The 19,388-nt window shown below is 41.3% G+C and overlaps 1 protein-coding gene across 1 annotated transcript in view; it reads right to left on the reverse strand.

The window, feature by feature from the left end:
• The window catches only part of LOC311132554 (dystonin-like), a gene marked incomplete at its 5' end in the record, with an annotated part of 177,663 nt that extends 159,182 nt beyond the window's left edge, over nt 1-18,481 (reverse strand). Inside the window, one exon of the mRNA XM_084165817.1 lies at nt 18,388-18,481. Within this exon, the coding sequence (XP_084021943.1) occupies nt 18,388-18,481 (94 nt within the window). The remainder of the gene's footprint in view (nt 1-18,387) is intronic.
• Between the last annotated feature and the right edge of the window lie 907 nt (nt 18,482-19,388).

Consider the following 19,388-nt stretch of genomic DNA (forward strand, 5'->3'; position numbering starts at 1 on the left):
CACACAGCTCTCGTTCCTATACCCTCCTTTTTCTTGATCTCCTTCTTATTGTTATTATTACAATTATTATTATGATCATCATTATAATAATAAGTAATGTCGTTATCATTAGTAGCCTTGTATAACCACCATCGTCCTGATTAGTCTTAATACCGTAACTTATTTAGGCCTATATTTCAATATATAGGCTACTGTATCAATCAATCATTCATTCATTCATGCCATCACACAGCATACGAGACATTCATGCTATGAAATCTAATCAAGCATTTTAGTTTTAAAAATAAATAACAAATGGAGCTTTGAATAATTAGCCTAAACAATAAATAAACCGCAATTCACAAACGCATGCAGCTGTTGCAACTGTTTAGTCTGCTGTAATATAGGCTTCATATATATTTTTTCTAGTCAGAACAGACTCTCTGATACACTTTTTTTTATTTAGTGTTGTTTACACTGTTCCAAATGGTCAGAAAAAAGAATAATATTGTAATCTAACAGCAACTGTTTGGCACACATAATACCCACACAATGCTTGCTCCTATACCCTCCTTTTTCTTGACCTCCAGTAGTTTCCACAACTAAGTCAAATGTCTTCCACATATCTGACTTCCGCTTTTTCACCTCCTCCGCATCCATTTTGCTGTTACGTGTTACTGTGTTCTGAGTTTATTATAACCAATGTATTGATGTGATTATGATAGGCTATAGGTCAGGCACTATTGGTCACATGCATGCGATGCTTACATGTTTCACGTAAAGAGAGCAAGGGTTGAGGGAATAGGGAATGTTTTTCCTAAACAAATTAGGGATTTCGGTAACATAACTTTTCTGCCAGAAACAAGTAAGAAACTAAATGGCTGAAATGATGTTGCAGCTTCAGCACGGACAGCACAATAAACACTTGCTGTGCTGTGGTGCCTTTTTGCTGCAGTAGGGAGGTGAGCGAGACAACGTGCGCCACTCACACAGTGTGACCATCGGGCTCTTTCTTGAGTTGTTTGTGTGTCTTAATTATTTAATCAAACAGTGTGCTTGAAGCATCAGACAAGCTCAGTGCATACAGTATGTAGTTGATTTTATTCAAACACATAGGGTGTGTCTGTCTATATATGGAAAAAATAAGTTTAAACATTTCAACCAATCGATTGTTCAAAAGAACAGGACGACTCTCGGTCGACCAAGATTTCTTGTAGTCGGGGACAGCCCTACAATGCCATGACTCTTCACTTTCAGAGACAAACAGAATGAGATCAGCTCCACGTGTTCACAGTGAATGACAAAAACATCATTAAAATTGAAAATGATTTAAGCCCTTAGCAATTATATCAAGACAACCATAGGCTGCCCTTATTGATAATGTCAGTTATCATTGATAGAACCAGAACAATAATTGCTTTACTCATCTTTCTTCTCGGAAGCTATTGATGTCTAAAGCAGTATACTGTAAAATTTCTTAACTAAGAGCTCAGAGTCTGACTCATTCCTCCCACACTAGATGTAGTTATTGTAATAGGTTCCTCCAGATCAATACAGGGCTGGAAAGTAGGCTTAATGGAACAGGGTGGTGTACTGGCTCAAATGTCAGGGGATTCACTGATCAACGTAATATTGCTGCCCTGTTGTCTGCACTAGTTATCTTTGATGTTTTTGTTTGTTTCCCTTTTGTATTTGTATTTATTATGGATCCCCTCTTCCCGGGGTCCAGCAAAATTAAGGCAGTTCATACAATTTTAAAAACATTACAATACATTCACAGATTTCACAACACACTGTGTGCCCTCAGGCCCCTACTCCACCACTACCACATATCTACAGTACAAAATCCATGTGTACAAGTGTTTATAGTGCGTATGTTATCGTGTGTATGCATGTGTCTACACCTATGTTTGTGTTGCTTCACAGTCCCCGCCATTCCATAAGGTGTTTTTGTATCTGTTTTTTAAATCTAATTTTACTACTTGCATCAGTTACTTGATGTGGAATAGAGTTCCATGTAGTCATGGCTCTATGTAGTACTGTTCGCCTCCCATAGTCTGTTCTGGACTTGGAGACTGTGAAGGGACCTCTGGTGGCATGTCTTGTGGGGTATGCATGGGTGACCGAGCTGTGCGCCAGTAGCTCAAACAGACAGCTCGGTGCACCCAACATGTCAACACCTCTCATAAACACAAGTAGTGATGAAGTCAATCTCTCCTCCACTTTGAGCCAGGAGAGATTGCCATGCATATTATTAATATTAGCTCTCTGTGTACATCCAAGGGCCAGCCGTGCTGCCCTGTTCTGAGCCATTTGCAATTTTCCTAAGTTCTTTTTTGTGGCACCTGACCACACGACAGAACAGTAGTCCAGGTGTGACAAAACTAGGGCCTGTAGGACCTGCCTTGTTGATAGTGCTGTTAAGAAGGTAGAGTAGAGCTTTATTATGGAAATACAGTGGCTTGCGAAAGTATGCACCCCCCCTATTTTGTTGCCTTACAACCTGGAATTAAAATAGATTTTTGGGGGGTTTGTATCATTTGATTTACACAACATGCCTACCACTTTGAAGATGCATTTTTTTTTTATTGTGAAACAAACAAGAAATAAGACAAAAAACTTGAGTGTGCATAACTATTCACACCCCCAAAGTCAATACTTTGTAGAGCCACTTTTTGCAGCAATTACAGCTGCAAGTCTCTTGGGGTATGTCTCTATAAGCTTGGCACATCTAGCCACTGTGATTTTTGCCCATTCTTCAAGGAAAAACTGCTGTCACGGATTCAGCCGAGGCTGCTCCTCCTCCTTGCTCGGGCAGGCTTCGGCATTCGTCGTCCCCAGAGTACTAGCTGCTGCCGATCTATGTTTCGGTGTTTGTCTTGTTTGGTCTTTATTGTTTACACCTGTTTCCCATTATGTTTTATTGTGTTCCCTTTATAACCCTCTGTTTCTCATTGTGTATTGTGCGTAATTGTTTTGGTCTTTGCGGCAGTTGCCCATGTGTGCGGGTCGTATTATTTCCTCTCTGTATGAGGTTGCCTTTGTACTTTGTATTTGTACTGTATCCAGTAAAGTATCTGCCAGTAGCTCAGTGTCCTGCTCTTGACTTCGCCTACCGCATACACGTCGCTGTGACAACTGCTCCAGCTCCTTCAAGTTGGATGGTTTCCGCTGGTGTACAGCAATCTTTAAGTCATACCACAGATTCTCAATTGGATTGAGGTCTGGGCTTTGACTAGGCCATTCCAAGACATTTAAATGTTTCCCCTTAAACCACTCAAGTGTTGCTTTAGCAGTATGCTTAGGGTCATTGTCCTGCTGGAAGGTGAACATCCGTCCCAGTCTCAAATCTCTGGAAGACTGAAACAGGTTGTATTTAGCGCCATCCATCATTCCTTCAATTTTGACCAGTTTCCCAGTCCCTGCCGATGAAAAACATCTCCACAGCATGATGCTCCCACCACCACGCTTCCTGTGTGGATGGTGTTCTCGGGGTGAGAGGTGTTGGGTTTGCGTCAGACATAGCGTTTTCCTTGATGGCCAAAAAGCTCAATTTTAGTCTCATCTGACCAGAGTACCTTCTTCCATATGTTTGGGGAGTCTCCCACATGCCTTTTGGTGAACACCAAACGTGTTTGCTTATTTTTTTCTTTAAGCAATGGCTTTTTTCTGGCCACTCTTCCGTAGAGCCCAGCTCTGTGGAGTGTACGGCTTAAAGTGGTCCTATGGACAGATACTCCAATCTCCACTGTGGAGCTTTGCAGCTCCTTCAGGGTTATCTTTGGTCTCTTTGTTGCCTCTCTGATTAATGCCCTTCTTGCCTGGTCCGTGAGTTTTGGTGGGCGGCCCTCTCTTGGCAGGTTTGTTGTGGTGCCATATTCTTTCCATTTTTGAATAATGGATTTAATGGTGCTCCGTGGGATGTTCAAAGTTTCTGATAAAATAATTTAACCCAACCCTGATCTGTACTTCTCCACAACTTTGTCCCTGACCTGTTTGGAGAGCTCCTTGGTCTTCATGGAGCTGCTTGCTTGTTGGTGCCCCTTGCTTAGTGGTGTTGCAGACTCTGGGGCCTTTCAGAACAGGTGTATATATACACTGAGATCATGTGACAGATCATGTGACACTTAAATAAAGTCCACCTGTGTGCAATCTAACTAATTATGTGACTTCTGAAGGTAATTGGTTACACCAGATCTTATTTAGGGGCTTCATAGCAAAGGGGGTGAATACATATGCACGTCCCACTTTTCCGTTATTTATTTTTTTGAAACAATTTTTTTGAGACTATTTTGTGTATGTCCATTACATGAAATCCAAATAAAAATCCATTTAAATTACAGGTTGTAATGCAACAAAATAGTTGTATCAACATGTTTTGACCATGACAGTTTACAATCCAGGGTTACTCCAAGCAGTTTAGTCACCTCAACTTGCTCAATTTCCACATTATTTATTACAAGATTTAGTTGAGGTTTAGGGTTTAGTGAATGATTTGTCCCACATACAATGCTTTTAGTTTAGAAATATTTAGGACTAACTTATTCCTTGCCGCCCACTCTGAAACTAACTGCAACTCTTTGTTAAGTGTTGCAGTCATTTCAGTCACTGTTGTAGCTGACATGTGTAGGGTTGAGTCATCCGCATATATAGACACTCTGGCTTTACTCAAATCCAGTGGCATGTCATTATTAAAGATTGAAAAATGTAATGGGCCTAGACAGCTGCCCTGGGGAATTCCTGGTTCTACCTGGATTATGTTGGAGAGGCTTCCATTAAATCAAATTCAAATCAAATGTTATTTGTCACATACACATGTTTAGCAGATGTTATTGCGGGTTTAGCGAAATGCTTGTGCTTCTAGCTCCGACAGTGCAGTAATATCGAACAAGTAATATCTAACAATTTCGCAACATATACCCAATACACACAAAACTAGTAAGGAGTGGAATTTAAGAATGTATGCATATACGGACAAGCAACGACAGAGCGGCATGGACTAAGATACAGTAGAATATTATAGAATAGAATACAGTATATACATATGAGATGAGTAGTGCAAAATATGTAAACATTATTAAAGTGACTAGTGTTCCATTTCTTAAAGTGGCCAGTGATTTCAATAGGCAGCAGCAGCCTCTAATGTGCTAGTGATGGCTATTTAACAGTCTGATGGCCTTGAGATAGAAGCTGTTTTTCATTCTCTCGGTCCCAGCTTTGATGCACCTGTACTGACCTCGCCTTCTGGACGATAGCGGGGTGAACAGGCAGTGGCTCGGGTGGTTGATGTCCTTGATGATATTTTTGGCCATACCAGGCGGTGATACAGCCCGACAGGATGCTCTCAATTGTGCATCTGTAAAAGTTTGTGAGGGTTTTAGGTGCCAAGCTGAATTTCTTCAGCCTCCTGAGGTTGAAGAGGCTCTGTTGCGCCTTCTTCACCACACTGTCTGCATGGGTGGACCATTTCAGTTTGTCGGTGATGTGTACGCCAAGGAACTTGAAGCTTTCCACTGCGGTCCCATCGATGTGGATAGGGGGGGTGCACCCTCTGCTGTTTCCTGAAGTCCACGATCATCTCCTTTGTTTTTGTTGACGTTGAGTGAGAGGTTATATTCCTGGTACCACACTCCCAGAACCCTCAACTCCTCCCTGTAGGCGGTCTCGTCATTGTTGGTAATCAAGCCTACTACTGTTATGTCGTCTGCAAATTTGATGATTGAGTTGGAGGCGTGCTTGGCCACGCAGTCATGGGTGAACAGGGAGTACAGGAGGGGGCTGAGCACGCACCCTTGTGGGGCCCCAGTGTTGAGGATCAGCGACGTGGAGATGTTGTTTCCTACCTTCACCACCTGGGGCAGCCCGTCAGGAAGTCCAGGACTCAGTTGCACAGGGCGGGGTTCAGACCCAGGGCCTCAAGCTTAATGATGAGCTTGGAGGGTACTATGGTGTTGAATGCTGAGCTATAGTCAATGAACAGCATTCTTACATAGGTATTCCTCTTGTCCAGATGGGATAGGGCAGTGTGCAGTGTGATGGCGATTGCATCGTCTGTGGATCTATTGGTGCGGTAAGCAAATTGAAGTGGGTCTGGGGTGACAGGTAAGGTAGAGGTGATATGATCCTTGACTAGTCTCTCAAAGCACTTCATGATGACAGAGGTGAGTGCTACAGGGCCATAGTCATTTAGTTCAGTTAACTTTGCTTTCTTAAAGAACACCCTCTGTGTTCTGTTAGACAGGTAACTCTGTATCCACAATATAGCAGGTGGAGTAAAGCCATAACACATACGTTTTTCCAGCAGTAGACTATGATTGATTATGTCAAAAGCCGCACTGAAGTCTAACAAAACAGCCCCCACAATCTTTTTTATCATCAATTTCTCTCAGCCAATCAGTCATTTGTGTAAGTGCTGTGCTTGTTGAATGTCCTTTTCTATAAGCATGCTGAAAGTTTGTTGTCAATTTGTTTACTGTAAAATAGCATTGTATCTGGTCAAACACAATTTTTTCCAATAGTTTACTAAGGGTTGGTAACAAAGCAAACATCAGCCAAATAGTGAACAACTTTCACATTATAGGCCTACTGTATTTATAAGAGATAAACAGACAAACATGATCAGGACAAAGTGTTCTGTTCTATCATTGTGTACTAACCAAGGTGGCTTCACTGGCTTGGTAATGCAGACTTGAAACTCCTCTCTCTGCCCAAACCGAATATGTTTGGGCAGAGAGAGGAGTTTCAAGTCTGAATTACCAAGCCACCATGCTTAGTAGGCCTATAATGTGAAAGTTGTTCACTATTTGGTACAACCAAATAGCATGTTTTAAAAAGAATAAACAAAACATTTTATAGTCTACTAAACCCTAATTGCTCCTGTAAGTCGCTCTGGATAAGAGCGTCTGCTAAATGACTAAAATGTAAATGTAAAATGTAAATACTTGTGTCACTGACTGTACACATGAGGAGAGATATGTTAACAGATTCAAAGAGGAGGATCTGTTAGCCTAGATTTTACTGCAGTACCATGGTGCACCAAACTGACACATTAGAGGTGGGAACCGCTCCAGGAATTTGATGGACTGAAATAGCCGTTACCACTCAAGACTTTCAACTGGCGCAGTTCTCAAATGACCCTTGAATAACAGCTAATTCAACATTAATCCAAATGCTTTTCATTGAACAACCTTAGGGTAATATTTACCTCTACATTATACTATACCAACTGACAACTGAACATAAATGAGAACAGAACACTGCCTGCCCAGTCAGCTGACCAGTGTTTGCCTGAAAACCGGATGCATCCGGTTGTGTACGACCCGCTGAGGATGGCTCACTTGTGACTAAGCACTAAAATAGCAAATACTCCTGTCAAGCAAACACGTTATCTATAAAGTGCTCCTAAACTGACTCCATGGCATCATCTCAACAGTCCTCTGAAATTGAGCTTTAGAGAGTTGGGTGAAGAGAGGATTTCAACAGCCAGACACACTCAACCTAATCTGACAGAGAGTTAGCCTAGCCGCCACTCGTCTACAGTACGCACGCAGTGTTTTCATTTGTCTCTCTCAGCACCACGGTCACATGGTCGGGGAGCGAGTGAGCGGAGCGGAGGGTCGAGGCGGCCTCGCGGGTCTGACAGGATTAGGAATGTTATGGCCTAGTGCTGAGTATGCACCCGGCTTGGGTTTCCTCTGGGACTGCCAGTGTTAACCACGGAGCCTGTTCCAGCCTCCAGCACACTTCAGACCATCACAGTGTGGCCCAGACAAAGGATCCTCACCACAATCACATCTGGAGCAAGGCACACAGACAAGTCTCTGACCAGGATTTGGATGCGGCCTCTCCTCTGTCTGGACACAATGTGTATTTTGTACAGTAACAGAGTCTCCATAGATGGAGCCTGCTCTGCTGTATGTGTGGGCTTGGCCTGGCCTGGCCATTTGAATGTGATGAGTGGGCTGTCAGACTCGGAGGAGAGCGGGAGGTTAGGTTCGGCACAGGGGACCAGGCACAAAGATAGTGACTGTGCAAAAATCTCCTCCTTTACTTTTTTCAGTCAATCAGTATTTGTACCAGTGGATGAGTTACCTATAAATATTGTGGTTTGAGATCCTGCAGCACACTTGCAGGAAAACATTATTAAGGGCATTAATCTGCGAACCATAAGGGAATGGTGATCTGCAGTAGCCAGACCACACCCTAGCAGAAAACAAAGGACCAACATCAGACAGAGAGACTCAAATGTCATTATCCTCTGCAGCAGAGGGAACTCTGGGTCTTCCTTTCCTGTGGCGGTCCTCATGACAGCCAGTTTCATCAAAGCTCTTGATTGTTTTTGCGACTGCACTTGAAGAAATGTTCAACGTTCTTGACATTTACCGGATTGACTGACCTTCATGTCTTAAAGCAATGATAGAGTGTCGTTTCTCTTTGCTTATTTGAGCTGTTCTTGCCATAATATGGACTTGGTATTTTACCAAATAGGGCTATCTTCTGTATACCACCCCTACCTTGTCACAACACAATTTATTGGCTCAAACGCATTAAGGAAAGAAATTCCACAAATTAATTTTTAACAAGGCACACCTGTTAATTGAAATGCATTCCAGGTGACTACCTCATGAAGCTGGTTGAGAGAATGCCAAGAGTGTGCAAAGCTGTCATCAAGGCAAAGGGTGGCTACTTTGAAGAATCTCAAATAAAAAATATATTTTGATGTGTTATTACATAGTTTCGATGTCTTCACTATTTTCTACAATGTAGAAAACTGTAGAAATAAAGAAAAACCCTGGAATGAGTAGGCGTGTCCAAACTTTTGACTGGTACTGTATATTCAGAGTCAAAGTCATAAAACAACATCTGAAGTTGAACAGATGAACGTATTATATAATGCAGAGTTGAGGCCCACATTCTGGGAATATTTGAAGACCTACTGGAATCTGTGTCCTGACCTTGTGAGGCTTTTCTTGAGGGTAGGAAAAGCTTGGGTGAGGAGGAAGTGCCATCTTTACAGATTTCTTGTTAAGAATAGAAATCACTTTGTTTATAAGACCTTTTTACACAGTACAGTTCCTGTGCTAATAAAATTGCATGACTAACTACACCATGATGCGCTTTCAGAAACCTGTCTCTGAGACAGTATCTGTAATAGAGAACGCATGAGGTTATTGCTGAGTCACTGAAAGGCTTTACGGCACTTGCTGCGCAGCTACTGTACATGGGGTCAGAGAGAAAACCTGGGAGGGGAGACAAGAAGACAAGGTTCTCCTCCTGTGGATGTGATGCTTCATATTTGTTTTGGTAACTTGCTACGTAGCCACCTCAATCAGCCAGTAAGCCAAGTTGAAAGTAGGCCTACTCCACTAGATATCTGTGCTGGTAGCATTTGAATCAATTTGCCTTAGCAGTTTGTTACTGTAACCGCATAAAACAACACTACACTGATGCCATTCGTCAATATACTTACTCAACTAACTTCGTTTTCTTTGAAGGTAACTTTTTTTGCTATGTGATTTCATTCGACATTTCAAAACGTAAGACCAGTAAATGAGTAAAGACAGCCCTGTGCATGATGTACCTAAACTGAAAAAGTCCATTCCTGTCCACACACACATTCAATCCCTACAAGCCCCCAGTCCAAACTCTAACACAGCCATTCAATGAACACTGGCTTGATGTTTTGCCACAACATCTTTGAATTGAATGAAAGAGCACATTGACATGTTAGGAGAAACAGTCGATCCACAACAGAGAAACATTAGGCACATGCCCACTCCCAATAAATCTTCAGCATTCTTAACTACGGTAGACGATCAACTGTTTGAAAAGACCACAATAGCTCCCATAATTCATCCCCACTTCCCATCTAGAGGCTTTACAAGAACACTGTGCTCGCATACATCCACTCACTGTCCTATGCAACAGCCATTGTATATATCCAAGAAACTGTGGGTTGAACTCTAAACTGTGCTCAAATTTACAGATATTTTGTAGCGGGCTGTATTTGATTCCAGTTCAAACGTCTGGGATTACTACATTTGAAAAGAAACAAGGTCTAATCCTTACATCTTTGATAAAACAGCGGTGGATTAGTGGAGTACCGATCCAAAGAAACCCGTTTTTAGTGTGTTATTAAATCAAATGCCCAATTAGTGAGGTATGGGGACGGACATTCTTACAGGGCTTGAATAGTAAATATGAGTGGTGCCTATTACACTGCATAACCAATGTGCAAACACCCAAATTATTTCCTTTCAAACACATTATTAGAATCATTGGTTGGTGAGTCATTTCTTCTCAGATTTGAGTTTCCCATTAACGGTTGATATGAACCGCTGACTTTCCAATGGCAGGTCACAGTGCCACTGCGCCAAAGGCTGTAACACTGGCCTCATTAAAACCAAAGCATGTATCCCTCCACACAGAGGCTGTCGCCAAAGCATACTCAGGATGCGATAGCTAAGGGAATTGGGAAATACAATGTACAGTATCTGATATCACTAGCAATGTCAACATCCGCACAGCAGATGGGTGACACCTGACTTCCAATCATTTCGGTGAGAGGCATATAACAGGTATACTGTGACAGTTGCATTGTGAAAACCTAACTGTGCATTGATGTAGCCTAACTGTCTGCACAATGGACAAGCAGTCACAGTATCTGCAATGAGCTATGGTTATTTCTCTCCATGGTTTTGGTGGGGAGCAGTAATACCCATCAAGAGGGATACAACTTCAAGATCACAGTAAAAGCTATTTTGTTGGAGAACAGCTTCTGTACTTTCCAACGAGCTGCCAATCAATTTCAGGAATGTTTCAACCGCACAATATTAAATAATTTGCTGACTTTGTCCATTACACAGCTACAGTACATGCAGACTAGTAGTGCATGAATTTCAGCATCCACCATAGACGAATATGTAACTTTAATGTTTGATTGTTTGCCAAAAGCTAAACAATTAATGACAAGGTGACATAGTGCACCCTGAGTAGATCTACATCTTTAGCATGTTAAACAGGTTTGACCACGCCTGGTGTTTCTATTCATACTAATGTAAGGGACAGATGAAGGTGTCACATGCAGGATGTGAACTTGTGGAAATCCATCCTCCCAACTGGGCTGTTAATTGTTCCATTGTATCATTTGTCCTTTAACTTCATATTTCACTATTACTCGGGAGAGGAAGCATATAAGCCACACCTTGGTATAAACCATCCTAATGATTAATACTTTTATTTTAGGGGAAAAACTACTTCAATGCTGGGGCTAAGTTTATTTTCCTATAGACAAGGATATGATTGAGGATATGTTGCTAGTTTGTTTTTCTTACTCAATGTTTGTTTTGTTTTGTTTGAATGAGATTGAATAATATATAGCTATAGTGCCTTCAGAAAGTATTCATACCCTTTGACTTATTCCACATTTTGTTGTGTTACAGCCTGAATTCAAAATGGATTAAATAAATGTTTTCCCTCATCAATCTACACACAATACCCCATTTGACATTTTACATTTTAGTCATTTAGCAGACGCTCTTATCCAGAGCGACTTACAGTTAGTGAATGCATACATTCCTTAGACCACTTCACCACTCAAAGCAAAGCAAAGCAAAAACAGGTTTTTAGACATTTTAGCAAATAAAAAACCAAAATACCATATTTAAATAAGTACTCAGACCCTTTGCTATGAGACTCAAAATTGAGCTCAGGTGCATCCTGTTTCCATTGATCATCCTTGAGATGTTTCTACAACTTGATTGGAGTCCACCTGTGGTATATTCAACTGATTGGACATGATTTGGAAAGGCACACACCTGTCTATATAAGGTCCCACAGTGGACAGTGCATGTCAGAGCAAAAACCAAGCGATGATATCGAAGGAATTGTCCGTAGAGCTCCAAGACAGGATTGTGTCGAGGCACAGATCTGGGGAAGGGTACCCAAAAATGGAAGGTCAGCATTGAAGATCCCCAAAAACACAGTGGCCTCCATCATTCTTAAATGGAAGAAGTTTGGAACCACCAAGACTCTTCCTAGAGCTGGCCGCCTGGCCTAACTGAGCAATCGGAGGAGAAGGGCCTTGGTCAGGGAGGTGACCAAGAACCCGATGGTCACTCTGACAGAGCTCCAGAGTTCTTCTGTGGAGATGGGAGAACCTTCCAGAAGAACAACCATCTCTGCAGCACTCCACCAATCAGGCCTTTATGGTAGAGTGGCCAGACGGAAGCCACTCCTCAGTAAAAGCATATGACAGCCCGCTTGGAGTTTGCCAAAAGCCATCTAAAGGCCTCTCAGACCATGAGAAACAAGATTATCTGGTCTGATGAAACCAAGATTGAACTGTTTGGCCTGAATGCTAAGCATCAAGTCTGGAGGAAACCTGGCACCATCCCTACGGTGAAGCATGGTGGTGGCAGCATCATGCTGTGGGGATGTTTTTCAGCAACAGGGACTGGAAGACTAGTCAGGATCTAGGGAAAGATGAACGGAGCAAAGTACAAAGAGATCCTTGATGAAAACCTGCTCCAGAGCGCTCAGGACCTCACACTGGGGTGAAGGTTCACCATCCAACAGGACAACGACCCTAAGCACACAGCCAAGACAACGCAGAAGTGGCTTCAGGACAAGTCTCTGAATGTCCTTAAGTGGCCCAGCCAGAGCCCGATCTAACATCTCTGGAGAGACCTGAAAATAGCTGTGCAGCAATGCTCCCCATCCAACCTGACAGAGCTTGAGAGGATCTGCAGAGAAGAATGGAAGAAGCTCCCCAAATACAGCTGTGCCAAGCTTGTAGCGTCATACCCAAGAAGACTCTAGGCTGTAATCGCTGCCAAAGGTGCTTCAACAAAGTACTGAGTAAAGGGTCTGAATACTTATGTAAATGTGATATTTCTGTTTTTTATTTTTAATACATTTGCAAACATTTCTAACAACCTGTTTGTGCTTTGTCATTATGGGGTATTGTGTGTAGATGGTCATGAACCCCCCCAACATTAGAGACAGGTCAATTTAACACCTCAATAATATACCATGATGAATTTGATTGATAGGAAATTATTTTCCCACCGTAAAGCACCAGGCAGTTACTGGCTTTCTGTATCATTACACAACACAGTGCTACTCAATTCCTCATTTTATGATTGGATCACCCCGCCACCAATTATGCTTTTGGTTTAGCCCGTTTCTCAGACGCTGTGGTTTGTGAGAGGGGAAAACCATACCATACCATGATAAATTCATAAGCACTAATAAGAATTTTATAGACAATTATTTTCTATTGCAAAGTGATGAAAATGCGCATCTCGTGTGTGAGCGCTATTTCTCAAAACGAGTGATAATTGGTAATGGTTATATTGGGCTCAATTGAGACAACATTGGTAGTATTATAAACCTTAACATATCTAGTTTCTAGTAGGCTACAGAATTATAGAAGGGCTGTTTCTATTAACCTCAGGCAGTAGGCTCAAGCAAGCCAGTCAGAGGCAGCCTGCCTGTCTCCCAAACTCTAAATCATGTTTATGAACCAATTGTATTATTTATTTCAATTTGAGAATCTACAATAGAAATGGGCCCACCCTAGTCTTCATTGATAGGGATGGATGTGCATTGCACAGCAGTAAGCTGGTTTATTTCTCCTTTATACATGTTTCTTCTTGATTTCAATATGGAAGGGAATAGGCTTGGTTGATATACCATTTATCCCGTTACCAGGGTATTTCAAAATACAGACAGTATGATTTTCAATACCGTTGTATTTTTTGTTTTTTTGGGGGGGGTGGGGGTTGTGGGGTGCGGGGGTTGGGGGGGTGCATGCTACGCCACTGCTTATAACTATAAGTTAAGTATAACTATAAGAAATCTAAGATGTGTCAAATAAATTGTATCCAGCTCAAGGCTCCAGCTATGCATTTCGTTTGCTAACTAGCTAGCTAAGTAGCTAGATGTCAAGATCAAGCTTCTTGTTTTTTTGTTTTATAATAACGCCCCTTGTGTGCAGATTCGGTAATACCGTATACCCCGGTATGGTACAGAAACAGTATGACGGTATGAAAATCTGGATACCACCCAACCTTAGAAGGGAAACCAGGTTCTGGTGTGTATGTACTGTTTCTTGATGAGTAAAAGGCTAAATTATTTAAAAAAATTGAACAATTGTGTTATTCATACATCATATTTTTGTGTAATAATAGTAGCAGTTCACTCAATTGGGAGAGTTGAGGGGGCATGGGGGGGGGGGGGGGGGGCACAGGATGTTCCCCCATGATGAAAGGGCACTGATCTAGCTAATGATAAGCACAAATACAGATCGGCAACCTCATAACTCAGCCTATTTATTTATAGCCACTATGATGCATCAGTTGGGCTACAGGTGATCATGCTTATTGCTACATAACACAGCAGATTGATAGTATAGACCAGTATGTTGTTAGGCTCATTTCTGGAGGGGAAGATTATATTTTAGATGGGGTCAGCATTGTTTTATTTTCATTCATTTTGTAGTAGAAAAGTCAGCAGGACTGACAAAAAAAAAAAGACATGCCAAGTGAGGTGAAGGGTACACAAATAAGCTTAATGGGTTGCGACATTTAAATTGAATTAAAGCAGGGGTTTGGTGGTGACTTTCTGAACTGTTAGAGTTAGACAAACAGCTTAATGTAATACAGAAATTATTGGTATTTCAGTTGTGGTTGGGATATATTGACCAAATTATAAGTACAGTTTTGGATGTACAATACCAGTCTAAAGTTTGGACACCTACTCATTCAAGGATTTTTCTATATTTTTTCTATTTTCTACATTGTAGAATAATAGTGAAGACATCAAACCTATGAAATAACACATATGGAATCATGTAGTAACCAAAAAAGTGTTAAACAAAACAAAATATATTTTATATTTGAGATTCTTCAAAGTAGCCACCTTGATGACAGCTTTGCACACTCTTGGCATTCTCTCAACCAGCTTCATGAGGTAGTCACCTGGATTGCATTTCAATTAACAGGGGTGCTTGTTAAAAGTTAATTTGTGGAATTTCTTTCCTTCTTAATGCGTTTGAGCCAATCAGTTGTGTTGTGACAAGGTAGAGGTGGTATACAGAAGATAGCCCTATTTGGTAAAAGACCAAGTCCATATTATGGCAAGAACAGCTCAAATAAGCAAAGAGAAATGACAGTCTATCATTACTTTAAGACATGAAGGTCAGTCAATCCGGAAAATGTCAAGAACTTTGAAAGTTTCTTCAAGTGCAGTCGCAAAACCATCAAGCGCTATGATGAAACTGGCTCTCATGAGGACCGCCACAGGAAAGGAAGACCCAGAGTTACCTCTGCTGCAGAGGATAAGTTCATTAGAGTTAACTGCACCTCAGATTGCAGCCCAAATAAATGATTCACAGAGTTCAAGTAACAAACACATCTCAACATCAACTGTTCAGAGGACATTGCGTGAATCAGGCCTTCATGGTCAAATTGCTGCAAAGAAACCACTACTAAAGGACACCAATAAGAAGAAGAGACTTGCTTGGGCCAAGAAACACAAGCAATGGACATTAGACCAGTGGAAATCTGTCCTTTGGTCTGATGAGTCCAAATTAGAGATTTTTGGTTCCAACCACCGTTTCTTTGTGAGATGCAGAGTAGGTGAATGGATGACTCCGCATTTGTGATTCCCACCGTGAAGCTTGGAACCAAGTTTTGATGTCTTCACTATTATTCTACAATGTAGAAAATAGTAAAAAATTAAGAAAAACCCTTGAATGAGTAGGTGTGTTCAAACTTTTGACTGGTACTTCAGAATTCACCAAAAACAACCATTTCACCTGGATTTTTTTATTGACGTTGGGGCATGCCCCCAGACTCCCCTGGAATGGTGTTGACCCCAGAACCCATTGACCCTGGCCCCCCCAATTTGCAAGACAAAGTTACGCCCTTGTGTCAGTTTGATAAATGATCTTATGAACAGTTGATGTGTTGTTCACTGATGGTTGCTTATTACCAAAACATTCATTACACTCTTGGAATAAAAGGTGCTATCTAGAACCTTTAAGGGTTCTTCGGCTGTCCCCATAAGATAACCCTTTGAAGAACCCTTTTGGGTTTCATGTAGAACCCTTTCTACAGAGGGTTCTACATGGAACCCAAAAGGGTTCTACCTTGAACCAAAAAGGGTTATCCTATTGGGACAGCCAAATAACTCTTTTGGAACCCTTTTCACTAAGAGTGTATGATTCAGTATTGAACTTCCTCCTTAGTCCCATTATAACTTTGTACTGAGTCCTCAAAAAAGGTGATTTCCAGCTATGTGTCACATCAAACATAACTCAGATCTTTAAGTGACGAATGTCATTGTCACATGCAACCAGGGAGCTGTGCTGGAGTTTTAAATGACAGACCAATGGCCTTGCAATGCATAGCCAGCCACTTAAGGGAAATCCCTGAAATTATCACAAGGCATATCTTAGTATTCAAAGGCTGGGCTCAAATCAATGTTGGGCTCAAATCAATGTTGGGCTCAAATCACTGGAAACACTTTACAATAACTTCATTTAATAAACTATTGATAAGAAGTGTACATACTAAATTAGTATTCCTGTATTAATAAACATTACAAACATTTATAATGATTTATACATTGAGAAGTATTTACAGTATAAGCATTTACAATTATTATCACCAACAAATGCATGTAACATTGCACTTCCTCAGATGAACTGTTAGTTCAGTACTGAAACCTGTCTAACCAGTGTAAGAGCTGGCATGAAACAGAATTGGATGAAGAGTAGGCCATCAGTAGGCTACATACTCAATCTATCAAAGTAAATAAATAATATTGATATGATATCGGTTTAGCGTGGTTGCAATTCATAACATTATGGTAATAATAAGTGTGGACCGAAGTCAGAATTTTTTGGGGGTAAAATTGTAAGTAGAAGCATGTATGTAGCCGTACAGAGCACCAATGATAAAACACCTCATTGTCTGACCTAGTGCCTGGAGACAAAAGTCAGACACAGATTCCAAATGATGCTACATCATATGATTCCATTAGGCTCTAGTCAAGGGCCGTTAAGCAGGCCACAGCTGACTGTCTGTTGCTGTGATACGCAACAGCTGAGAGAGAAAGAGACCACGTAAATATCCATTGTTAGTGACTGACCACTGGTTAACAAGGAATCACAGTAACATACACAACTAACCCATTCACACGAATGACCTTTTCTCATTCACTGCTCATTCAAATGCTGCAGATAATGTCGGAGAGATTGAAAAAATAAAAGGGGGAAAACAATAACTGTAAGAGACGAAGTCTTTTCGGGTTTCACACTATAGGCCTGGAAAGGGACTACAGATGTTTAATTTGACCAGTTTCTCACAGAAGGGAAATAGGAAATGTGAATTATTGTGTGGATTATAATTCATGGACATTTTTGTAGGGGTTGATACATTTTTAGTTAGGGCAAATTTGGGAAATTACAAAGTTTAGAAGCCTTTTTAAACCTTGAATGCACTTCAAATGTGCATGAAACAACAGGGTGATCAAATTAAGATCCTACATCTGTATGTGTAGGGGGGTGATGTCCTCCAGCTAGTGGAGAATGCTTTGCTGTAGACAGGATATTGAAAATGTAATGTCTTCTGCAGGTTTCCAGTAATAATTGACTTGGCCTCAAGCCCTGTCAGCCTGAATGTAATGCTTGATGGACTAATGCAAGATAATAGGCCTGCTGCATCTTTGGCTGATGGACCATGGTCCAAAGAGTTGTGTCAGCCTGTATTAATAACAACTTGGTCAATTGGTCAGACTAGAGTTAAAACAAAAGAGGGGTCATCAACTCTACAATATTCAATCCTTCATAGACATGTTCATTTAAATAACATCTCCTGCGTAGCCAAATATTTCATCTAAATAAATACACATCTCCATAATTAATAGGCCTACCAAAATATAGCCTATAGTCATTTTGAGACTGCTTTTCTAATGTGACAAAAGTGACAGTAAAACGTTGAGACAGCATTATTTTTTACATTGAGGAACACTCCTCCTCCAATCAATGCATTTGCCAACAGAAACAAAATTCTAAATCATTCTAGTACGATGTCCCACAAATCCAAGTCAGTTTGGCTATTTACAAGTGCTAAACACAAACTTTAGAATTCTAATATAAACTGACAAGGCTATAGACTACAATCAAATAGCCTAGACTGTCATGTTTCCATTCACTCTGACTCGCTGTCCTCTAGTCATCAAAGCTCAGTGGCTTGCTGACACACTTGTTTAGGGCTTTAGCCTACCACGGGGCAATTGTCCCATACAGGGCTATTCCCTCATTGTTTTATGTCGAATCATTGTAGACCTACCAATTAAGGCCTATCCAATCGGTATAGGCGGCCAAAGTAATTAGCATACCTTTGTATTTTTCGAGGACATCCTCATATGCTTGAAGGTATTCCTTTTCGTCGGTGAACATATAACCCGCCGGTGTCGCGTTGTAGTGAGCCATTACCGGAGCTCCACCATAAGGCTCTCTATAGGCTGGACATTAACCAGCCGCTGGGGCGAGTGTGTAGCCTAGTTGCGGGACAGGGATCCGGACAGACGAGTGATAAGCGCCGTTGTTACATAGAAGGAAACGCCCCTATACCCCTACCCCCGGTAGATCAAACCACCAATAGGCGAGACTTCCTCTCCAGTTTCATGAGAAAATCTCGGCTGTTCTGTGACAGTCTGGGAGGGATTGAGGGGAGAGAGGGTTGCTGGACATAATAAATGCCATCCCATATCAAGCGGGCGCGCCTGAGCAATACTAATGCACGCGGCTCCCCTCCCTGCGGAGTCTCTCTCTCTGCGGAGTCCACCATGACTCCCATTCCAGTAATACCAGCACACTAACGCGACGATAACAGAATCACTCAGCGTCAACTGCTGTGCTTAATAATCATTAATAAGCACTGATGCCAGAGTTTTAAAGACAGCCCACAACGTTTCCATTCCATGAAAAGTAGCCTATAGCTAGATAACTTAAGCATAGTAATAGGATACTCACGATCCAATTGTTTCACTTGGTTGGCTTTGCCTTATTAGGTAGATCTATTTTCAATCCAACACACCTCACTCAATAGAGGCAAGAAACGAGAAAAGGATGACAACTGTCATAATTCATAAATCAAGGCCTATATTGTGTATTCGTTATAACATAGAGATGCTTCAAAAGAATATCACACTGATTTTAAAAAAGTATTATTTGTGTTATACATATGATACACTGAGCTGAAAGATTGTATACACTGAGCTGGAAGATTGTATATTTGTCCATCTCTGTTGCATCGAGTCTCTGTTGCATTGTGTCTGCGGGTAGTCCAGGTGCTACAGCAGGCAGAGGAGATCTCCTCACAGAGTTTAATTCCAGA

Source organism: Coregonus lavaretus (genome assembly GCF_964263955.1).
Source record: "Coregonus lavaretus genome assembly, chromosome: 1".
Taxonomy (NCBI): Eukaryota; Metazoa; Chordata; class Actinopteri; order Salmoniformes; family Salmonidae; genus Coregonus; species Coregonus lavaretus.